Below are 25,148 nucleotides of genomic sequence, written 5' to 3' on the forward strand. Positions count from 1 at the left end.
TTAATTTACATTGTTACATGAAGTTGAGGTAAATCTATAACTTTTTCCCTTTAAGTGACGAACAACTCTTTTTTTACCTGTCCAACTCATTCACTCAGTGCAGCATAGATAAAACAGATAAAACAATCAGTAATAACTCAAAAGGAAAGTGGAATGTTTTTTTTTTTTCTTATGATAGCAGACGTGTGGGTGCATTTATTAGTAATTTGTTTGGAAAAAGAGTAGGAGGGCATTTAAATGTGAGTCAAATCCCACCACTGAATTCAGTAAATTAGAACAATAAGCAGTGAAGAGGTGTTTTACGTTTGTTTATGTATCTACAACATAAATATTACAGCTGTCTATGCAAGTCATAAGCTTTTGTAGCTCATAATTTAAACAGGATAGTTAACCCTTAAACTTTGTAAATGAATCATCCTCAGTGCTATGGATGTCTTTGTGTGGGAGATTACATTAAAGACCCATAATCTCTATATTTGTAAATTGAATTTATAAAAGGCATTGCTCATTTATTTTTCCAGCCAGGCATGAGAAAACATGTATCTAAAAAGTTCATTCAATTAAATTTAATTCCACACTCGAGGTTAAAAGTTAGCATTCTCAGTGTCCTGCCAGTTCTGCCTGCTCTTCTGCCATCTCATGTTGTTCAGGTACAAGGCATGATTTCAGTCCAAATCAGAGTTCAGTGACAGTGACCTATTTGTGGTGCACACACAAAGAATGATGCTTAACTTGGCAGCAGTTGTATGGCGGGTATTCAGGCTGCAGTGCACATTCTTCTTTTAAACTCATAAATGTTTACGAGAGGTATAGTATAGGAAACATTTACAGGAACTTGGCAGTATAGTCACATCATTGCTGATCTACTAATCTACAGAAGTCCTCTTGCAATGCATAGCTCAGTCTGGGTCATCCTTCTTGTTATTAGACCAAACACATGATAAGCATTGCATATTTCAGTCTCTCTTTCAGCGTCTCAGTGAATATTTCATTTCTAATGTTGATAGAACGTAAAAACATAATGCCAGATTAAGGGGAATTCCACCAATTACGCATTACACACAGATAAAGGTCAGTTTACTGTCATGGGAAGTACTCAGCCTGTTTAAAAATAGATGTACAATATCCTCTGTGACTCAAGTGGAGTCTGAAAAAGTTACTTAAATGATGTTTAAATGTTTAAAAGTGCTATATAAATATATAAATACATTTGTCACTGTCTTAACAGATATAGAATAGAAACAGATATACAATCAGTAAGAGTTAAGCAAACATCTATACAAAGCAAGAACACTTTCTCTGTGTTATGAATCGTACTCACAGACTCACTGAGATTAAGGCAACTTTGCAGAGGAGTAGTGCTGTTTCATAACTGAGCTGCACACTGAGGGTGTATCAGCAAGTTTGGTAATGTTATTACTGTGGTGCTTTGCAATTAAAGTCCTGCATTGCAATGTGTGAACAAACAACAACAACAAAAAAATGAATTTAAATGTGAATAACTCAAATTGTCTGTTATACATATATATATATATATATATATATATATATATATATACACACACACACACACACACACATATATATATATATATATATATATATATATATATATATATATATATATATATATATATATATATATATATATATATATATATATATATACACACACACACACACACACACACATATATATATATATATATATATATATATATATATATATATATATATATATATATATATATATATATATATTTAATGCTTGATTTTCTCAGTAGTACCACAAATAAACATTTAAGGTACAGTGTAAAGTTGTGAAAATCATAGTTTTTCCATACCCTAGTCACTTAAAGACCAACTGGAATCACATTTAATTAACCCTCTTTGCAGTCAAAAATAATGTCATGTGTTTGCAAACAAGTGTTTTTAAATGCACTGTTAATAGTTTTGTATTATTACAATGAAGAAAAAAGGTCTTTGAGGAAAAATCAGAACTGTTTTTTTGATTGATATTAGCTGACAGGCTAATGGTGTTACACTATACAGGATGGAAACAAAGTAAACAAAGTCCTGAAAACAAACAAAACACCAGCATTCAAAGATCTATAGTCTTCTTATTTATTGTGGACAAAAACGAACATGTTTCAGTCAGGAGTCATCATCATCGGTGCAATCACACATCTTTACGCTGATGATAGCTGATGATGGCTGATGATGGTTTCTTGCTTTTGTTTTGTTTGTATTGATCCTTGCCACAATCATGCACCCAATACTTTGCTTAAGATTTGGAGCTGTGCGCACCGCTACTTTTCACTATAAACAAACTCCTGTAGCTACATGTCATAGACAGACAGTGTGTCGCTAACATGGATTTTGAAGAGCAATTACCAAACCAGCATCTAACAGATCTGAAGTGACATTTTCAAGTATGTTTGAGTGCTGTTTAATGCAGCTGATTGGCTATCTAGCTTACTAACTGACATTAGCGGTGCACTTTTCCCTGTTGAATCTTTATTTGGTGGCTAGTTCAACGAGCTAAGGTGCAGGACAAGATGTGTGTTCATGTTTGTACGTTAGATAAGAAGGAGACTTTAGCAGGAAAGCTAATGTGGGTTGTTGTTCAGAGTCTGTGGCTCTTGTGTTGCGTAACAGGATGCTATCAGGCTCAGTGTGACCATCTGCTTTGCCTTTACATTATCACTATATTAAAATAAGGACTCCAGCTATATAAGCAGATGGCAGAATGGCATTTAATCGAAAACATAAAAATGTAATTTTTTCACCTTTGGTTTTTGATTTTTTCCCACACGAGAGCACAAGTGAATTACAGAGCAGATATGATTCAGTACTGTGTATTTATGGTGTTTCTGAATTGATGACATTGCCCAAGAGTTTCAATCTAGATGAAAAAAATAGATACAAAGTGGTTTGAAACAGCTATTTCAGTGTTAGGAGTAAATATTCTCATGTTGAAATGATTTTTGACATATCAGCAGAATGTTAAACAGCCAAACAAAGTACCAGCCAATTATTCACATGAACTTTTTTTATGTAAGCTACACACCAATGCAATAAAATAAGCCAATGGTTGATGAAATGCATGAATGAAAATCATCAAAAAAGAAAAGATAAGTTTTCAAAGTCACTAATTGTCATCTTGACTTATAAGGAAATGTGTACAACAATACATAACACAAGAATAATCCATCTGTTGGTTGAAGCAGCCATTCAAAACATGGCATCTATAATTTGAAAATATTACATTAAAAAATGTGTTGTAAGTGACCAAAGGTATGTTGTTTGTATCTATAATTTCACTACTAGACACCTAACATACCATATGCACACACCAAGTGACATATTGCTTCTCTTTAACATTTGAAGGCCACTATGGTTTTATCCCAGTCCCTCCCATCTCCATTTTGCTTCATCTGCTGTGGAGGTATAAGACCTTCAAGAGGAAATGAGCTCCAGCTCCTGTAGAGAGCTGAAACTGCTACACGAAAATGTTCTGGTGCTGCAGCTCCTCTGTTTCATCTCTCAAGGAAGATATAGTGCAACCTAGCAGTTCCTGTGTCTACGTGGGTCAAAAAAGGACAGGTTCACATTTTCAAGTCAGTCTTGAATAAATATTCATATGGCCTTGTGTACAATGAAAGAGATATTAGTCGCTGTCCTTGTCCTGTGCAAAAAAAGTTATTTAAATTCCCTTTTTTGTGTTACCATCATTCCTCAGCAGCTCAGCAAGGCGATTGAATGGAATTTCTATGCAAAAAAAAAAAAAAGTTTCTGAAAATATATTGTACAATGATGTTGAGCCACAGCTATGAATGGCAGAATTCACTCCCAGCTTCCGCTCAAGTTCCAGCATCTGCATTAGTTTGCCTGTATTTGCCTGTTTGATTAAACTGATCAGACAGCAACACCTGGAGAGCACTGAGTGACAGCAGGGAAATAAGTTTTTAGGAAGGACACAACTGAGAGAAGTACCTGATGGGGAAAAATTAACTGAGAATGAAGATAAAGCAACATTGGATGAGCGTTTCTTTAATTATATTCAAAACAACTAGTTAGGTGATTTGACTTGATTTTTCTTTAAAATATTGAAAGTAGTATTAGTCTTTCAGAGATCACATGTAATTGCAAGCTATTTTTAATTCTATATGAATGACATTGTTTATTATGATGATTTGCTCAAGTTTTGAACATTCACAGCATAAATAGACACTGTGGTCTCTGTTGCATTGTGCTCTATTTTTTGTTTGTTTGTTTTTTTTATAATGATTTTTTCTTAAATAGTACTAACAATGATTGAGTAGAATGTTTTTGTAATTTTTTTGTAATATAAAATCAAAACTTAGTCTTTGCTCTTTCTGTTAGTGTTTACATTACAGTTACAGATCTCTTTTGTAAAACTGTTAAAACTGGTGTTGAGCTGTCATTAAGAAATACATATGGAGGAAATCATTTATTTTTTTTAGATTTGAGAATTCAATTGAACACAGAGGGCGCTAATGTCACTGTGAAGTATCTGGAAAGACAGTTTATTTTTGTCATTTAGTCTTAAAGCTGCTACCATGTAAAAAAAAATCCAATGCAACAAGACATCAGCAAGCAATGTTAAAAAAAATTGAGTTAATTTGGATTTGACAGAACACAAGGTCTCTGCTGTCATATATACAGTGTACAGCATGGTTGAGTGGACTTCAGAAGCTCAATGAGGGCATCCATTGGGCAGATGGTGCATGACATGACAAAAACACACAGAGCCTGAAGTGAAATACAAACCAATTAACATGATTCTTTCTCTCCGCTGCCACCTGATGTGGCTTCATTTGCCCACATCAGACATTGTTTCAAGTCTGAGGTTTCAAACTGTCCCAGATAACAGTTTGGTTTTTCACATTTTCTCATGACTTCTGAGAAGACAAGCCGTTTCCTGATGGGGTCTCTCAGTTCATACCTGCCTCTTCTCACAGTGGAAACTGTCAATGCTGCGTATTTCACTGTCTGGACAGCTTCCACATTCTGAGTTTAATTGGTTTCTTATTACAACCATTTTAGTTTATTTCAGACTGACTTTTTCAACTTTTTCATTAAACCAAGACTCATCAAACAAGTAGGCAGTTTTCAACACTTCTCTTGTTTTTTTAATGTACAGTATTTTCTCATGTCCACTGTGACCTTTCTACTGTTATGGGGGGGGGGGATTAATTCCCTTATACTGCAAGTCATTTTTGATTCACTTTGGTGTACTGTACCATTTGTTCAATCATCTGCAGACTACAGGACGGAGCGCTTGTGGTCTCTGTCTCATCGTACAAACACAAACACACTAGAATACTTCTTCAAATGCCAAATAAATGTGGTTGGTTTGAAATGGTGTCAAATGGTGTCGTTCCTGCGGCCTGCATGGTTTGTTGCCTGTGTAATGGTTGATATGTACGTCGTCACTGATTATGTTGCCGCCTTATATTTTTTCTTACTTTACTGACAGATAATTCAGTAAACGAACAATGTATGTGGGGTTCATTTACAGATATTAAACAAAATACTGTGGTACACCATCTACAAGATTTTGTAGAAAACAATGCTGCAAGTTTTATTTTTTAGCTCTCTAAATCCATCTTTGCCTTCTTTTAGCAGTAAATGTGCAGTATTTGTGTTATTGGGGGAAATTTTAAATAAATAACACATTGGGGATAAACGTGATCTGGGTGACTTAGGTGAAAGTGTGAAACCTGAAAAAGTGTGTGTCTAGGATGCTGAATAGTCATCATGTCTGCACAGTCAATCAGAAAAATGTCATTGATGGCATGATACAGAGCAAAAATGTGTGGAAACAAATGAATTTCAATGTAATTAAAATATTATGAAGTTATTGCTGTGAAAATATAAAAGCCCTTTGGGGTCGTAGTGGATGTCTGGCAGAGGGCACCAACATGTCCAGAAGAGGCCCATAGAGAGGAAGAGGAAGAGGGATTCTCCTTTTTTTTTTTTTTTACATTTCCTTCCTGATGACTTTAAAATAATCGTATGTTTATTTTTCTACCACTTGTGCAACCAAATTATAGTTACTTAGTACATATAAAAATTGATAATTTTCAAAACACAGCACCATCACCATCTGCAGCCTATAATGCCATTCAAAATTCAACACTGCTCCTTATCCTTCTCCCAGAAATACTTTCATTGGCGCTTCCTACACCTCATAGAGGAGATGGATACAGATGTTACATACTGTAAATAAATGAAGTTGGGGCCTGGATCTTCAGTCAAATGTCTTAAACTCAAGAAATGCATCTCATTTGCTTACCAGTTCAACCTTAAACTGGGCGGTGCTCCCATATAATGAGACATATATTTTAAATGTACATTGCATATCTGGGTTTTATGTTGTATTTGGGAGTATTGGGAATGCTTTTTGTCCTGTTCTTTTGTTATTATCTGTTATCACATGATTTAAGTTAACTAAGTTAACTTTTCTTTAAACTTCTGGGGCAGTCGGACCTAACTCATTGCTACATGTAATTGTCACCTCTGGTAAGAGCTGCTTCAGTCATAAGTCAGAAAAAAAGTCAACATGTCCACATATTCATCTCCATCGCAAACACCCAGTTTATGATACTTCACTTTTCATTTACAAACTGAGTGGTTGGAATATAAATGTGTGTGCAGATGCTTTGACATCTTTTTTTCTACAATTTTTTGCACTCAGTGACATCTTGACTTGAATGCAGTACCTCTCAAAATGTTCCCATTCATAAATCAGGAGAAATGAATCTGTCACATGTCTATCACAGTGTCATTAACTGATGTGGAGGCATCGGCATGTGTGTGTGTGTGTGTGTGTGTGTGTGTGTGTGTGTGTGTGTGTTTGGCTCAGTCTTCAGCTATATGCAGACAAACAAGAAAGTTCAGTTCTAATTCACTTACTTACGGGAATCAACTCACAGTGAGGGCCAACAGTTTTGGGAAATCTCCTCTTTGTTTACTCAACACTTAAGTACTCACTTCTTCACTGTTTGACTGTTGCATATTTGAGTTGAGTGAGAATTTTTTTGACATGGTAATGTGTCAGTTTCTTTTATTATTTATCAAAGAGCATTTCCACTTGGTATTGCCATGATTTTACATGCGTGTGAGTGTGCTGCTCGTTCCTGCATGGGTGTAAAGTGAGTAGAGCAAGGTCAACGAGGCAGAGAGAGAGAGAGAGAATACTACAAAACTATGCTGCTTTAAAAAGTGACCCTCACTTCACTACCTAAGCCAGCAGGGACACAAACAGAAAGCAGTCACCTCAGTATAATTACAAACACTACGGAGCATCAGGACAACATGGAATTGGCACAAAAATCCAACCCATCCACATTATACACAGTGAAAAATAAAACTACTTGGAGAATTGGAGTTAAATTACACACAGACAATGCAAACCCAATTGTGATTTGGGCCTAAAACACACCTATAAAATAGCCCTGTATCTTACCATCCCAATGTACAGACTCATTGACCAAAGTCTGGCCACTGAAACAAAGACAAGTGAAGACAGGGTGTGTTTTTTTTCTCCAATGACTATTATTGATAAGTTCTGGTAGGTTTTAGAAAACAGTGATTTAAAGGGTATTCCTGGCTTCCTGCCTGAGCTTTATTTGTACGGGCAGTACCCTCCAGTGGGGCAAATGCCTTCACAACTTTGGCTTTTGACTGAGATGCTGATAATGTGAGGTGTCTCTCCAAGACATGTGAGTTTAAAATATTTCAGACGTAGGAAGATGCCAATGCTAAATTCTGTTACACATCACTGTCATGGTCCATGTGTGAATAGACGATGCACATGTCAACACAACTGTTCTGTCACAATGATCTACAGCCTTCCCTTTGGACCATTTCTAAAATAACCCTTGAACTTCTCTTTCTTTATGACTAACAGAGACTGTTTCATGATGGCAGGCCAGTATTTAGGTCAACTTTGGAGTGTCTGGCAGTGAGCTTCTATTTCCCAGCTAGCTGTGGTATCTTTTCAATCAGAAATCACCAGGGTGTGGTGATCTCCAACAATACTAACCAGCAGAAATGCAGCATTCTGTCTTGTCTGAGGTTAGATATGTTTGCTGTCAGGGATCTCTTCCTTGTCTTGTTCAGTTGCACAGTCATGTATGTGAGAATAACAATGGAACAACAACATAAGAGAATAACACTGGAATATTCAAGGGTGTCATTTTTTATGTGACAGAGAAGCTACAGAAAACACAAAGCCAACAAGTTATCAATACAATGAAAAAAGTTTATTTTCTGTGTCATGTCAAACATCTGGCCCATCCAACATGGGATTACAAGACACCAATATTTATAAAACAAACATCTTCTGGTAATACACACCGTACAGAAGCATGTGGAAAAAGAAAAGAAAAAAAACACAAACAAACGCAAAATCCCAAATGAACTGTTCATAGCAAAGAACTATTACATATCCACAGCTTATTTCAGCACTTCTTTTTTTTCATATGTGAACAGCCAATTAAGTCTTTGTGCATCATCCATATTTACAAAATCAATATCTGTTTTAATAATAATAATAATAAAGTAACATAGATGCACCATTCTGTACAGTTTTTTCATTGCTTGTAATTAAGAACATTGTCCCTCACACTCATTAATGCCTTGCACCTGTTATGAGTAGCGGAGCAGGTGGACTCAAATGCGGAGGCTGCGGGCTGATCGAGACTGATGAAAAAGTTCTTTATTTCAGAACCGTGCAGGCAAAACAAAAAGCTGGCAGAGCTCGGCAAAACTGAACACCGGACAAGACTGAAAAGAACAGACCAGAGGATCCAACAAAACTGAACTGAAAACCAGGACTAAAATACAAACTGAACTAATCAAATAACAAGGAACAGGTGGCAAGACACAAGGGCAGGTTGGGAGCTGATAGGCTGAGGGAAACACAGGGAGCAGGGCAGGGCTGACGAAACTGATACAGTTGTGAAGGTAACAGCAGGCTGGGAAAAACACTGAGAGCAGGGCAGGGCTAACAAGCTTGATGCAGGACACGTGTGGAGGGAAACTGAAAACCAAAACCCAGAAAATACAAAAATACACAAACCAGCATACATTAACCCGTCAAAGAATAAACATGGATATAAACTTAAGTACACAACATTATGAGCTAACTAATAATGGAAGACAGTCCTTTAAACCCACAATTCAAATCATATCAAATGAGCAAAACCATATGACCAAAAGGACTGGACAGAGGTGTAACACAAAGAGTCCAAAACCACGAGTCCATGACAGCACCTCTCTTTTTTCTCAGCTTTTACTTCTTTTTTCCCATTCATTTTTGGTTTATATATTTTACTTTAACATGTTCACTGTTATCTCAATATGGATCAAACATCTTGGGTAAAGAAATTTCCATCTTGGAAAACTGCTGTGCATAGTGATGATGGCTGGCTTCGATATATCAGCTCATGCTGTAGCTATACATATGTTTATTCTTCATTCTTTATTTGGATCCTCATTAGCTTCATTAGCTTCATTAGCTTCATTAGCTTCATTAGCTTCATTAGCTTCCACAAAGTGGTCACTAGTCTTCCTGGAGTCCACACAAAAACATTGACAATAAAACAAACAACAATTTAAAATTACATTGATCAATAAAACAAGAAAAAGCAAAGCAAGCCAAATATAAAGATCAGAAAAATAAGTGAAATAACTCATACATATGAAAATACAAACAATACAAACTTACAATAAAAACAAAAACAAAATTGTCAAGATGGAAACAAAAAAGAAAGTAAATCTTTCTGAAGGTAAATATATACTTTTTTCTATTTTGAATTTGTTCTATCATCTTTTTCTTTACATACACACCATTCATAGCCGAGTTCACAAACAGGACGTTTGAAAGAATAGATGAGTATCAGGATGTGCTATAAGAATAGTTATTCCAGTAAAACCAGTTAAAACAATGCTGCAGAACTTTCCTCTTACGTCATTTCTGGTTTTAAGTGACACTGAAGCATGTTGCATGTTCAGGTCAAGTCTCGTTCCATTGATTCAGGAGGATGATAATCACTTTTGTCAAAGGTTGACAAAGGTTGTTAAACTATTGATGAATTTCTGTTTTGAATAAATCTAAATGACATTAAAGTGAATCCAGAACTGTCTTGAAGTCATACATAAGTCATAAAGTCATACATATTTGACAGCAAATTTCAAATGATTTTAAACAGGAAAAGACAAAATTTCACATTACAAGTTTTAACCTATTTTAAATGCCATTTATGAAAGCAAGAAATATCATCTCCCACAGAACTGAAAATCAATTTGTGCAAAAACAATATAAAAAACAAATATGTCATCTTTCTGACACACACCGGCACATTTGCAGTTTGTAAATTAGCTTCTTTGTTCTTTGTTTGTTTTTGTAAAATTGAATTTCGGTAGGGTGTGGTGTGGTTTTCCCACCACACAAATAAGCACCAAGACAACATGAAAATAAAAATCACATCAAGGTCAATTTACCAGCTATTCTGGAGCTTTTGATCACATTGCATGATCTTCATCATCCATGTTGTTTTGTCAACTGCTGTTTCCAAGGTCAAGAATGAACTTTGAAACTCAGTTAAAATTTCTATTTTATTGACCCTAAACTGAATAAAGACAAAGTTACACTAATATTAGAAGCAAACTATTAATTTATTACCCTCATTTTAACTTAATGGGGTACAAATTCATAAGAGGTGGCAAAAATAACGTGCAAATGCAATAAACATGATGCCTTTCCCGTAAGTCTGATGAAAAATATGTTGCTGAACACATTAATGAACTCAACTTCATTAACATCTTTTCTTCCTGGTTCAGTTTCAAATTCCCAGAACTGCTTGTTAACAAAATGAAACAATAGCTGTGCCATTATTCATTCATCAAAAGTTTTCCATCAAGAATGTCAGACACCTTGTTCGTTTGTTTGTGTGAGGGAGGGAGGGAGGGAGGGAGGGAGATATAAGTGCCAGTGTCATAGGGAAGTTCACCAATTGTTCTCGACTCAAGCTCGTCTCAGGTGATCAGGACTGCAGGTGAGTTTCAACATTTGTATCTGGAAGTTGTAACTCTTTTTACAGTGGACTAACTTTATCGTGTGGCTCAGGAAACTGATTATTTAAATTGTAATTATTTTATTATTATTTACACTGACTTAAACTCATGTAGAGATTGTTGAGTCACTGCTTCTAAAATGCCAAATTGGTTTAAGATGTGAAACATTTTCTATAGATGATGATGTTTAATGATTTGGTGTCTGTTTCAGTGTCGCCTTCTCACACCAGAATGTTTTCCCTCCTTTTCTTTGCTGTGCTCTGTGCCAGCTGCCTGGCAAAACGTAAGAATTGAAACCATCTTTCTACACCATTTCTGTACTTTTTGCACAAGCATCTAGCTTCTAATGAGATATTTGTATAAAAATGATGTTAACCTATGATGTTGATTGAATGTTTTTTTTTTTTTTTTAACGCTCCAGCTGCTTTGGTGCACTTCTCCTACTCCCGAGCTATTGGAGGTGGTAGTGGCACTTCCTTCTCCACAGAGGGGCAGGGACGGATCACAGGGGTCAGGGTCTGGGAGAGAACAAGCGCTTACATTGCTGGGTCAGTCTTTCCTCTAATCTTGTACACCTCCACCTCTTTTCTCAACATTCAGTGTTTAACTCTGCTCTTTATGCATTTTCTCTATTGTTTACTTGTTCTTGCTGGATTCATTACAATATCTACATTACGAGTGTTTAACTGTGTGTTTTCTCTCTACTGTCTCTGCCCTTGCAGGATCCAGCTGCGCTATGATTACATTTGGTCTTCCAGGGTTGGTCACAGTGTTGGCACTGCAAATGAATTGGCCCTATTTGACGATGAGGTCATCGTTCAGGTGAGAGATTTCATTGATGCTGAAATATTTGGTATAATCCCAGGTGGAGTCTGCTCTATAGTGCTTCAGTTTTGTTTTCTTTTAATACAATATAATTTTCTCTAATCAACATCTAAGATATCTATTAGATATCTTTATAAATTATTGTCCATATATTTTATATATCAGTCCAGAAATATTAGTTGTAGCAACATTTTTCTTTTAACTGATAAATGAACTGTTATACTACACAGCATCCATCTATCATTATGTGTAAAATGTATTATTTTATTCATTTATTCATTCTTATCAAGGCCTTACTACATCTACCAACTGTGTTGATGTGCTCACATAATCTCACATGTTTCAGATCTCTGGTAAATACCACTCCAACTACATCTATCAGCTAATATTTGTGACCTCCAGAGGACGCTCTCTGATTGTCGGACAGCCAACGCAGGTCAATCTTCTGCCCTTTCTATTACATTTATCAATACTAATAGTCATGGTCATACTGTGTATTAAAATTTGACGTTGTGTTACAGACCTCCTTTAACTTCTACCCGATCCACCCGGACGCAGAGCTCAGACTGCTGAGCGGCCGCTCCAACAGCAATGGGATTACTTCACTGGGGGCTCATTGGGGAGTGGTCTTCATGGATCAAGGCAACAGCACTGGCACCAGCCATTAATGGGAAAAACTGAAGAAAGGATTAATATTCCAATACTGATTAATAATTAAAAACCGTGAATACACCGTATGTGATTACATGAAGGAATTATTTACTTAACTAGATTAATGCAGAAGTGTGTGTTAACATATGTACGCTGGGTAATATTGTGCCAGTTTTTGAATCAAAATCACTGGAAAATTGTGTCTATGACAATGGTTTATAAAAAATAAAATTGCAGGTCATGTATGACAGCCAAAACTTTATCATATATCACATGAAGGGCCATTAAGTGAAAAGCATTTTGCACATTTTGCACTTTTAAAATTAAATAAAATTAACATGTATTTTTAGGAATGCCTATTATAGGGATGAGATTATATACACATGATTTTATTTCTAATGTTGGAGAAATGTGTCAAATGCTCAGTCTGTGCTATGTTATACATGCAGCAATATATAATTTTCTTTCATGTAACATACTTCTGTATTTCTTTTCCCTTTGTGATAACAATGTTGTGGAAATCAAATAAAATCCATAAAACACCTGAACAAAAGCATCTTCGGCTTTAATAATCATGAAGAAAATAATTTAACAAAGATTTAAGACAAAGAATATGAAAAGGTTTGTATCACAAAACTTATCCATGTTTCTTAGATGCAAGACACTACAACAGTTCATACGGCCTGAAACATACAACAACAACCATGCTCATGATCATTTTTCATCATTGCACAATTTGAGAGCAAGTGTCCCCCTCTGCTTCCATGTGACATACAACAAAGGTTTTTCATTATGACCACGACAAACTGATTATAATGCTGTACAAGTTTTAATTTGACTTCAAGAGAATCAGGATGGATCTCTCTGACGGACATGCTCCTCAGAGAAAGTGTGAACAATGTTGCCTTCAAACGAGAAGTAATGAGATTACTGCTCCTCCTCTGTGGTTTTCCAGTCACGGTAGCTCAGGCAGCTACTTCCTGCATAGCACAGTGTGGTCAGAAAAGCAAAGAACTGAGAAGAATGAAAAGGAAAAGTTGAGGAAAAGAGAGGGAGAAAACAACAAAACAATAAGAATAGCTTTTGAACACCCTAGAAGCATAATTCACTCAATACTAAAAAAAAATCTCTTATACAAATTTGTGTGTCCAAAATGTGGCTATGAACTGTTACATAGTCAACACCTTTTAGTCAAAAATAACAAAATTCTTTATTCATTTAAAAGTGCAATTATACTATATCTTATATTTAAATCCCTACATGGTGGTTTCAAAGCTGTTTCAAAGCCTTCTACATACCACCAGTAATATACTGTAATTCTGGAGGAGAAATACTAAATCTCTTTTTAATTCATTCACTTATTTTATTCCCCATGACAGTTAAGTTTAACTTTTTTGAATCTGAAAAAATATAAGAATGAGCCTTAAAAGCCAAAACAAAGTCTTCCTCAAACAAAACAGAGGACATGACCATGGTGTCCTCCTTGCCTGCTACTGCACAGTGAGTGCAGTCACTTTTTTGCAGAAATTGTAGGTCATTCTGTACACATGGTTGCTGTAATATTCCTCTTTTTTTTAAAAAAAACCATGAAGCAGCCTGCACTTTGTTGACACTGAGCTACTCTTGTTGTGTGTTATGTTCATATTCAAACTTTTTTTGTTTCACATGACAAAAACATCTCCCTCATCAGATTGTGTTGACGGGGGTGCTCTTACTGCAGATGCTGCCCAGCAGTTGTAGTTGTGTCGCCCCCTTATGGCCTGCGTGACTGAGAGAGCGTCTATAACTGCTGTCACCAGGTACAAAACTGTAGCACCACCGTGCACACACAGTGACTAGAGGACACAAAGACACAAATAGTGAATACAGATAAAGAGTCAGACCGCTCTGTTAATATACAAGGACAAGTGTGTGTGTGTCTATTACCACTGTAGTCCAGGGGACCTGTGGTATCCTGTTGTGGACTCCAGTGAGGTAAATTATAAACAGGCAAATGGTCAGAACCCAGCACAAGATGGAAACAAACATCACCCAGCAGAGAGCAGGCAGAGATGAATACTCTGTGCCCCCTACCAGAATCCACACCAACATACCAAAGACCTGTAGGAGAGGAGAGGAGAGGAGAGGAGAGGAGAGGAGAGGAGAGGAGAGGAGAGGAGAGGAGATCAATTTGAACACTTCTTGATTTACCTCAGAGTTCACGCATGTGTTTGGAAGTGCAGGGTTACATTATCACACTGTGAATGAAACTAACTGAGAGATGAAAGTAAAAGAAAGTAATAAAAAGTGAAACTAGAGACAAATGAGGTATGACACTGTTTTTTGGTGTACTTTTTCACAGACTAGACTGGGTAGAGAAAATATTGTTCTTTCTATGAAATACTGAGCAAAAAGATCCTTCACCAATTTCACCTGTTAAATGTTTTGAGGTCATGAAAAGGAGATAGACACGGGACACAAAGTGCAGATGAAAAGTGCATATCTTGAGATTAGCATTTTGAGGCACTTGATAGGCGACTTTGCCAACAGAAATTTCAATGGAGCTCCTCTGATTCAAAGGGATGTGGTAGTGAGCAACTAAATCTCTTTCCGCTTCCAACACGATTCCAAACCCACCCTTCCTGTCTCACAACAGAAGATTCTTGCTGCGTGTTTCATATCACATGCGCAGCAGGTTTTTTTCTCCAAATGTGATCTCAGATTACAAATGAACATCACGTAAACTGATGAATTAGTGAAACGTTTCGATCTGTCACATTAATTTAACCGAAAACCTAGAATTTGCAGTTAAATGCTGTATTTTCAGGATGTAATTTCCATAGTTTTGACAGCATATAATGTATCTCTGATTTCAAGAGAACACATCTGTCCATGTTATGTAATTTCCAAAATAAACAGCTTTACAGTGTGTCTGCATTACATTGTACTTTTTTTCTTTTTTTTACTTGTTGCCATCAGATTACACCAACTGTGGCCTGCCCAGCCTCTGCATGGCAGCCAGCCAGACTGTATTTTGAGAAAGGCTGCCCTGACTTCTTCCCTCATCTGATTTGGAGAGGAAGAGAGACAATGAGGGAGTGAAGGGAGGAAGAGTTGATTCACTTGATGTTTTTGATTAACTTCCTATTTTCATAGAAAAAAATGCTCTCCATTTAGCTTTTCTTTGGCTTGAGGAATGCCACAAAAATACATTTTTGTCACTCCCATGAATTTCAGTTGATGTTATAGAAAAAAAACATTTTATACATAGTTTTATAAACCCGAAGCCTGCCTTCATAAGTGCATGGTAAGACAATGTGAACTTTTAACATAACTGTAACATACTCTTCTTGTCTATTTATGCTTCTTATAAATATCAAACTTATTGCCGCTTCCTTACATGATTATTAAACGTTGAATCAGTTTTCCAGTAATTTCCAGTCAACATTTCTATTGTGATTTCATTACTGCTGAGCATTTTTTAATCATACAGTCTCTTCTGGTTGTCTTTAAGTCAAATTGCAATTTCAAAAACCTTAAAACTTCAAGTCGATTCACACTTACTATCTCAGCCATGAGAAGTATTCCTTTGGCAGTCATGGTGAAATGCTGGTCGAAGGCCAAGGTGGAGGTTGAGGTGTTGTACTCTGGTATAGGGGGGCTTCTGCGGGCCAACACCACAGCGTCTCTCTCCATGGTGCACTGACGCAGACTTTCCGTATGTGCTTTCAGTTAGGTTGTTGCTGCAGCAGAGGAAGTTGTGTTCCTGTCCCGGAATCCAACAAGGACACCCCTCTGTGATCTGATAAATACAGTATTTCAACTCACATATAAACATTACATAAACAAACATTTGGGAGTGCCCGCCCTCCTTTGCCCTGATTTAAAAATAACTGACTCAAGTAAATAAATGACAGTGACGATGTATAAAAGTAAATTTACCGTATTTTTCTCTGTTGGGCATTTCACAATTTAACCAATTTATGTTGTAGCATCAATTTGGTGCTTAAAATCAGGAAAAATATGGAATAAATGTTTACAACAGAATCTAAATTGCTATAATATGGAGTTGGAGAAGGTTTCTTATTATCAGGGATACTCTGGATGCCATTAGGTGGATTTCAGAGTCGTGAAAGAAATAGAGATGACTGTCCCCTGAGAAGTATTCACAGCTTGAGGCAAGAAGAGGAGCTTTGTGTGAGTGTGTGTGTGTGTGTGTGTGTGTGTGTGTGTGTGTGTGTGTGTGTGTGTGTGTGTAGGGGGAGGGGGGGTCTATGTCAGGACACACTGATGATGACAGTTCTGCTGCTGATACTTGTGTAGGTTTTAGCCCCTTGACTACAATTATTGATTATTTAGGTTGTTATGCTACATTCCAGGCTGTCATTGTTTTCAGCAATAATATGAAAATCAATTTGCAAATATTCACTCTTGTTTGAGTCAGGTGAGAGTCAGGTGGTTTATTTTTGTGGTGCATTTAAGCATCTGTCAATATCCAAGAACTGATTTAGGGCTGCTAAAAAGACTGGCATCATTGGAAAAAGAAAACAGAAGACAAACAAGGAAATGGATATGAGGAATGGCCAATGTGAATATGTTCTTTTTATTACGTCAGAGGAAACCTGCTCTAAGAAGTCAGATGTCATCCTTGAACACACCAGCAAGAGAAAAATCCCACCCACTCCTGCTTTAGAATGAACAGTAACATGACTCTGACAACAACATAAATGTAACAAATATACACTGTGGTGCATTAAATATCTCAAGTTTTGCAGTAAATGTGCAAGTTGATTGGTTTCAGTGAAAAAAATTAATCTAAGGCCAAAATCATACCGAAACCTTGTGAACCTTAAGTGAATTCTGACCACTACCAGAGAAAAAAAAAGATTGGCCCGTGCTGCAGTGCAGCTACGAGTGGCAGTGAGTGACTTTGATCACTGGGGGGCAGTAGTTACACATGGACAGAAAGTAAATCACACATTAGAGGAAACAGCACAGTTCATGGACAAAAGAAGCCAATAAGACTGTTCGCACTGAGGGCGTCTAAATTGTTGTTTTCACTCATTTATTCTGTATTGTTTGTTGTTAATAAGGAGGTGGCAACACTATGATAATGGTTGATTCAGTTAATTACCTGAATGTTTCCTCCCTACAGACGTGCAGGGGGCCTGCCTGGATTTACAAAACAAAAACTTGGATAGTTGAATGTTTCATGCTGACGTGACAGTTTGACTGCAAACTACATGAACATTTTTAACTGCTCCTGTCTTTGCTGATGGTGTTTTTTCTCCCTCAGAACAGAATAGAAAGTTTAGAGCAGAGAGAACAAAGATCATCAAATGTTTACATTAATATACAAATTTAAGCTTTTTTTTTGAAAGATGACGAAAAACTGATTTTCACTTCATTTGTATTTGCATTTAATCAGTGAAGTTAGATGTTCTGGGCTCGAGCAGCAGTTCTCCAGGAGGCTATATAATCATAGCCCTGAGTGGACCGAGTGATTGAAATAACCAGATGACTATAAAATCACTCTTGTTGATTACAAAAAATCTAATGGCAGTGAAGCACACAGAAATGATGTCTGGGTGAACCTGACTTTCTCCCTCCCCATCAGCACATGCAAACAAAAAGACCAACAACTGATGCTTTGTGGTGTTCTGCTGCAGTCAATATCCCGAGCCACACATTATCTGAGCGGATATTTTACATGCTTTATCTTATGCTACTTGATGGACTAATTCTGCCCCGCTGAGCACATTCTGCTCTCTACAGCAATATATCCACTGCAGCAATCTATACTCTGCATTACTCTCTCTCAACATTTATTGAAGCAATGGGCCAGCTTTTCTCATCCTCCTTGTGCTAGTCAGCGGCTACATGTAGCCAATATGGTAAAAAAAATAAATGGCCAACCAATACATTTCTGTATACGGGATTGGCAGCCTGAACTCAAACACATTAGTCTGTCTTTGAGGCCAATAGATTTTCCATACGAGCTGTCTAACAGCTAATTATCGCAGCAGGACTGGGGTCATTTCACTTTTCATTTTATTAATTAAAAACTGGAAACACAATCTCAATGTCATTTACTAATGTCAGAGCACATTCGTAATTGTTTCTTGACATACTGAATGTAACCAACTTTAAAAAAAAGTTTGGGGTTTTAGAGAAAATTCTGCTTTGTTACACATTTCAATGTGGAATATTCTCGCGTAGAATCAATCGTTTTTCTGAATTGGTAAATTAATTATATTTTATCACAAAATCATGGTTTATATTAGTATTTTAACATGTTGCTTGCTATTGTTTGTCCACACTAGCCTTCATAACAACATGTTAAGAGTACAGTTTCCTGTTCATTACTTGTGGCATGTTCTTAACTACTCACTAATATGCAGAGGCTGCATGAATGGGATATTTTGGAACGTGTACAGTAGATAAACAAAATGTATTCATGTACACAGGAAAACCTGTAATACCAGGAAATCCCATAATTGTAGCCAAAAGTAATCCCATGTAGGATATGCTGAAGATTGAAAGGTTTTCCTTTTATATCAGTGAATATCTGATAGATGCAGCCAGCATGATCTCGCATAGCCCTCATCAAAATTAATATCAATACAGCCGGCTTTTCTACTCATCAATAACCTAATGGCCACTTCCTTAGATTCTCCAAAGTAATTACTGATGGGGCTCTGCTCTATTGTCTCAGTGGCTTCTCCTTTAATTTCCTGAAATACCACAAAGGCTTGGAAGCACACAGGTGATTAATGGTTTAACTGGGGGCATATATTTCTATTTTCTGCTTTTGTTATGTTTTCCAGTGTAAGTCTCTACACACACACACACACACACACACACGCTCATCCCCTTGGCCTTACATGAGATTTTTGATCATTTAATGGATGATGATAACAATAATGAAGACGGAGAAAGATATAACCGGAAGTAAACAAAACAAGATATTTGTTTGACTTTTTAAAGGAAAAAAAGTGCAGCGCTGTCTTCCACTTCCTCATTTGAATGAATTTAAAGTGAACCCAGGCCTTCCAGTGGCTCACAAGTATCCAGAACAGTTAGTCAGTCAGCCAAGTAATCACCATAGAGAGATTTAATTGAAAATAAAATGAACAGAATTAGTTTTCCACAGACTCCAGAGGGAATTATGCAATAGACTAAAAATGTGCAGAGTTGTACCTTTTGTTGCTGGGGTTGTACTTTCACTCTGTACCTTTTTTTCTGAGTGTTTAGAGAAGGAGAGAGAGGTATCATATCTCTCTTGGAAATGACAGAGCTTTTATTTAGTTTTTTTCTCTCCTACCTCCCTTCCTTAAGGTGTCTTTTCCATTCTCACCATTGTCTCTGTTGCTTCCCTGTATTTACTCTCCTCTCCCTCTAATTATCTCTCCCCTGTTCTGTCTTCTTCTTCGTGGTGTGTGTTTAGATTCTGCTGCTGTGACACAAAGCCTCACCATTGTCAGACACACACACACTCACGCTGCACCATTTACTGAAACTCTACATGCTAAGATGTAAATAACCTGAACTCTGCCTGAACCTCCCCATCGCCTCTATACACACACACACACACACACACACACACACACACACACACACACACACACTAATAAATGTGTGCTAGCCCAGATGCGGCACTGTAATTGGCCACTGTGGCTTCCTGCTGTGGTGAAGATATTTTTAATGCACACATTTAAAGACACACACACACTAATCCTTGCCTCTGCAACATCTGCCGCATCCCCCAACACATGTGTTGGTTAAATGCAACCACATACACACACACACACACACACACACACACACACATACAACACACACACACGCATACACATCATGCATGCACCCACAATAACCGTACAGGCAGCCCCTCCCTGTTTAAATGCTTTGACATCAGTTCTAAATAAAATGATGCGGTTGTTCACTGAAAGGCACAACCTCGCCCTCTGAGACTACAACTTCTGTTTTTTTGTCTTCCGCAGTGTTTCCCTTGGACGAGTTTCTTGGCTGTGTGGAGAGGCCTCTGGATCAGTGTTTGGATAATGTGACATTTCCATTTCAACTTGTCCTGAGCATATTGAAATTGTTCAGAAAAGTCTGTTTGTCATGTGAAATCAACAACTATGGGACTGTGGGACACCAAATATTGTCATTTAAACAATATTTTTCGTCTTAAGTCGGTCATATTCTGTAATACATGAAAAGACATCTTTGAATTTCTCACCTGCCTCTTCTCTTTTCATTCACTCTTCACTGTCAACCTTGATAACAGTATCAATAAAGGTCACACCCCTGACTGTAAGACATTAGGGGCCGTTCAGTTTTCATTTTCTGTTCACAACATGCTGTAACAGTAATTCTTCATTAAATAAAATGTGACATGATGGTAAACTTGCCAGTAGCTATTTGAGGTTGGAGCTCAGTGCAAAATAATAAATGCATGCCCCTAATTAGGGAAGCATTGAGGAGAAGCCGTGGCTGCTGTTCACCTTGTCAACTCTGAGATAATTACTGCAGAGAGTGTAACAGGGTGAGGATATATTGTTCAAAACATCATTGATTGGCAGCTATTTCTTGGTGATATTGTCTAAAATGCCACATTTCAGAAATATTAACCTTCTAATTCGGGTAATGTCTCTTAAATTCTTGAAATATATTTAATTTTATGTCATGATAATGACACATATTACATTACTTTACTGGAAAATCAATGGAAAATGTATTAAAGATGAAATAAACTGATAGAAATGTCAGTGTTTGTGTTTATTTAAGTGAATTAAGTATCAGACAAATCAAGTAATGTCCTCACATCGATGAAGAAATCATATAAAAAGCCAATATTACCTCACAGTAGTCCTGCTTATTGATTGGCAGCATTGCCCACAATGACAGGACACACCCAGGAATATTAAAGTGATAGTTACCACAGTATAAACACATGTATATCACCTCCTAACATATATTGTTATATCTGTAGCATCTGACAATAGTGTATAAATCCTTTATATTAAAGTCTAAATGTTAGTCATGTGCTGATACTTTTCCCTGATAAAAATCAATTACTGTGCTATTATTTGGTTTTCATTTTCTCCTATGTTTTGGTAATATTATAGAACATGGCAAACATAGAAGATGTGTTTTTGTAACACAGTTCAAAAGAGAGAAAAAAACTGTGTTTAATGCTAGAAGTTATTTTTCCAGTGTGGAATGTTTTCAGCCTGAGAGGCAGGGCTGCTTTGTCCGGTCCTCCATCTCTCCATGAGCATTTACTATCTGCTAACCTTACTAGTTAAGAGAGACAGGGGGAGGGAGGGAGCGAGAGAGGGAGGGGAGAGGGGCCGAGCAAAGAGAGAGAGAGAGAGCAATGGATGTATCAAACAGCAGCCCCCTGCTGAGCGGGGAATGGAAAAGCTGCTGGCACCAACATGAATATTTCAGCAGATAGCTCGAGCTCTCCGTACCTCTCTCTCTCTCTCTCTCTCTCTCTCTCTCTCTCTCCCTCTCTCTCTAGCTATCTCAATCTGTCACTCTCTCTCTCTCTCTCTCTCTCTCTCTGTTTCTCACCTTTTCCTTCTTTCCACTTCCCTCCCTCTTAAACCCCCACCCACCCCCCACCCCTACCCCTTGCTTCTCTCCCTTTACTCTCTTGTGGAGTGGACAGTGATAATGAACGGAGTGATAGAGATGGAGAGAGTGAGACAGCAAGACAGACAGACAGGGAGAGAGAGAGAAAGAGTGAGAGAGCGAGAGACAGACAGACTGAATTCTGGGTAGCCGTATCAGAAAATGGCTCCTGAATGTAAATCTGGGAAAGCGGCAGCAGAGTGTTGCCTCAACTTGGCTGCTTCCCCAACACCCCCCCCCTCCCCCCTCCCTCCCCTTCGCCCCGCCACCCCCACCCCTTGCTAAGACACTTGTGATGGTTTGGCCCGCGGTAGTTAGACAATAAAAACAGAACGAATGGAACAAAACAAATATCAGCAGGCAGGGGGGTTCTCAGGAGACCTAAATAGATTTTTAACAGTCTGCTATTTTTTTTTCAATAATTTAACAACTCCTTTCCTTATCTGCTGTTTATTTTTAGCAATTGTGTTATCTTTTCAATTTAGAGTATGTATGTGAGTCTGCAGTGCTGGTCTGTGTATTGGGGCGATGATGAAGACTAATGATTGATCAATAGAATTCCCTTGTTTGGCAATAACTTGTGTTTTTGATAATTGCATACAGATAAGATACAAAATCTGAACGTAGAGCACGCAATAAAGGTGCCTGGAGGAGCTGCGTGATTTGAACTTGTTTTGTTTTGTTGTTTTTTTTTTCTTGCAAAAAATAAAAATAAAGTGCTGTTGTACTTTTGTCTAGAAAGCGTATGTTTTAAGCTTGAGTAAAACAAGTCACTCGAGATACGGGGAAATTTATATGAATAATATTCAGATTTTACCTCTGTAGCTCACATTTTTAGCATCATACCCAAAATAAACAAAACCCTCGGGTTGCTGGGATTTTCTCATCAGAAGCTTGGAGGGAATAGGGAATTTAATATGTGTCATGCATCCCATTTAAGCAGCTCCTGCCATTGTTCTCTCAGTTTTTACGAGATTTGCCATCACCCAAAAAAAGCAATGTGAACAATTTACTTTCTGATAACCTGTTAGGAGGGTAAAAAATAAATCCCCATTTGGGACCTCTGTGAGTCTACAGTGTGGTTGACATGCGAAGAGGAACTGTTTTAATTTATGATGTATCTATCTTATCTTTGAGCCGCATACAAGAGAAGTTGGGTGAGATATGATACCTATGTGCCTTGAACCTATAAATGGGAAAATGTATGTTACTTTAGGCCATAGCAGCATTTGATAAATGATGTTATATCAGCCTAATAGATGGGTTTATTCAGTCTGGTTCCGTTGGGATTATAAGAGAAGCATTGCTGATAGTGCCAAAATAAACAGCTGAACAGCCTCCAACCTGGACAAAATGTACACATACAGCCTCATTATTTGTGCTTGTTTATTTTTCTCCATCAATGTCTGTGCTGAGGCCTATTTGGATTGCTATTTACAATAATATAAGTATTTTACTTGAATATATCAATAGATCAAATCTGGTATGAGAAGTGACGGATTAACATTTAAAAGAAAATAGGCCAATAAAGAGACTATGCCCATAAAATAATGGAAGTTTCTTCACAAGACCGGTTCCTCTTACAAATATACAGCTCTGAATGTGCTGAAGTCAGACACTGAGGAAAAAGTGGTGATAATATAGTGATGTCATCTATGGTCTCAAAGGAGAATTTCTTGCTGAAGGTGATTGTAGGAAACTCAGTGAAAACCCTCTCATATACTCTGAGGCAGGAGAAGTTTTAGTCCTGAGCAAATGGGCCAGTGAGCTGCTACAAGAGTGAGTTGAATTTTACTTTAAAAGTTTTAAATTATGACAGTTTGGTATTCACTTTTTGGAATTTGGTGAGAAAGTTGTGAATTTTTATTGAGATGTGCTTGGAAGCTACAGAATAGTTTATGTAGCTTTTCCAATAAAAGTGAAATGATAAACCACATTTCCTCAAATTTTTACGAACATGCATTTACAAAAAACACACCCCACCTTGCTTTCAATCTGCCTATTTTGCACATATACCAGCATGGAGGCAAAATGACTTCAGATTACAACAGCATGGTAGTCTTTTTGTGGCTGTGCTGTGCTGGCCTTGTTTTCGTTTGAATCATATGCCAGTTTTAATGAATATTGTTCAGGCTGTTCTTGCTCGCGTTCCCAATGCAGTTCTCTGATTCATAGTTAATAACATGTTGAGTTTGCATCATGCAAAATGAAAAGGCCCACATTGCTTCTTGCATTAATACTGAACAAAAACACTCAAGGAATCTGCAGATGTGCTGCAGAATTCGTGCTTGGTTCAGTTGATTAGTGCAAAGGCATTAATTAGGTTTTGATAGAAACTGCTCCAAAATTAAGAAGGAACAATAGCAAAGGGTGGAGTTTGTTTAAAGTGGGAAAAAAAATCTCAGTTCTTTCATTGGTTTATTCCTTACTTTTCAGCTGGACATTGACTCCAGCTCCAGAGTGCTGTCTGCAGTTGACCCTGCTCCTGACCTGCCTATTGAAAGAGTATGAGTTAAAAGACAGCTTCTTCACAGGGATCCATTATTGAGTCCCAGCTCAGTATTAGCAAAGTGTTGTGTTTGAGTGTGTACTGTGAGGTTGAGTGGTGGCTGGTTAGTTTTCCATCTGCAGATATGCCTGTCATCATACAGGCCCAAGTACTTGCCCCTGGCCAAGATATGGACCAATAGTGAACTGTGATAACACTACAGCTAAATATGAGTATGTGTACGCCTACGGTATGTGTGTGTGTGTTATGTGTGTGGTATAACAGATAAGAGTGAAAGTGTGTGTCTGTATATGTACACACACTGTGTAGCTGGAAAGGATGGTTGTGTGTTTCTGTGCCTATGTGCATATGTGTGTGTGTGTGTACGTGTGTGTTTAATGGTCTGCTTAGTGTTTCGTGGTGGTAAATCGTTCGTTCTGTCTCATCTCAC

The 25,148-nt window shown here is 37.3% G+C and overlaps 2 protein-coding genes across 2 annotated transcripts; one reads left to right on the plus strand and one right to left on the minus strand.

Moving 5' to 3' along the window:
• The first annotated feature begins 11,021 nt into the window (after positions 1 to 11,021).
• LOC137191802 (zymogen granule membrane protein 16-like) lies at positions 11,022 to 12,967 on the plus strand. The gene is made up of 6 exons (XM_067602207.1): positions 11,022 to 11,090; positions 11,321 to 11,392; positions 11,531 to 11,657; positions 11,832 to 11,931; positions 12,281 to 12,370; positions 12,456 to 12,967. Exons 2-6 carry the CDS (start codon positions 11,341 to 11,343, stop codon positions 12,600 to 12,602), a joined length of 516 nt encoding a protein of 171 aa, XP_067458308.1. The 5' UTR covers positions 11,022 to 11,090; positions 11,321 to 11,340; the 3' UTR covers positions 12,603 to 12,967.
• A 166-nt stretch (positions 12,968 to 13,133) lies between these two features.
• On the minus strand, positions 13,134 to 24,733 carry cmtm8b (CKLF-like MARVEL transmembrane domain containing 8b). The gene is made up of 5 exons (XM_067602209.1): positions 24,639 to 24,733; positions 16,129 to 16,366; positions 14,512 to 14,685; positions 14,301 to 14,420; positions 13,134 to 13,599 (listed from the first exon to the last, which is right to left on the minus strand). Exons 2-5 carry the CDS (start codon positions 16,258 to 16,260, stop codon positions 13,513 to 13,515), a joined length of 513 nt encoding a protein of 170 aa, XP_067458310.1. The 5' UTR covers positions 16,261 to 16,366; positions 24,639 to 24,733; the 3' UTR covers positions 13,134 to 13,512.
• Positions 24,734 to 25,148: the final 415 nt, after the last annotated feature.

Source organism: Thunnus thynnus, chromosome 10, assembly GCF_963924715.1.
Source record: "Thunnus thynnus chromosome 10, fThuThy2.1, whole genome shotgun sequence".
NCBI classification, from domain to species: Eukaryota; Metazoa; Chordata; class Actinopteri; order Scombriformes; family Scombridae; genus Thunnus; species Thunnus thynnus.

What these genes read in the sequence shown, in the direction of transcription:
- cmtm8b (XM_067602209.1), bottom strand. Translation starts at nt 16,260, where the DNA reads ATGGAGAGAGACGCTGTGGTGTTGGCCCGCAGAAGCCCCCCTATACCA. An exon ending in TACTTCTCATGGCTGAGATA is followed by an intron (nt 14,686 to 16,128) that starts GTAAGTGTGAAT and finishes CCTCTCCTACAG; the next exon opens with GTCTTTGGTATGTTGGTGTG. An exon ending in AGGTCCCCTGGACTACAGTG is followed by an intron (nt 14,421 to 14,511) that starts GTAATAGACACA and finishes TGTGTCCTCTAG; the next exon opens with TCACTGTGTGTGCACGGTGG.
- LOC137191802 (XM_067602207.1), top strand. Translation starts at nt 11,341, where the DNA reads ATGTTTTCCCTCCTTTTCTTTGCTGTGCTCTGTGCCAGCTGCCTGGCA. An exon ending in ACGATGAGGTCATCGTTCAG is followed by an intron (nt 11,932 to 12,280) that starts GTGAGAGATTTC and finishes CACATGTTTCAG; the next exon opens with ATCTCTGGTAAATACCACTC. An exon ending in TTGTCGGACAGCCAACGCAG is followed by an intron (nt 12,371 to 12,455) that starts GTCAATCTTCTG and finishes GTTGTGTTACAG; the next exon opens with ACCTCCTTTAACTTCTACCC.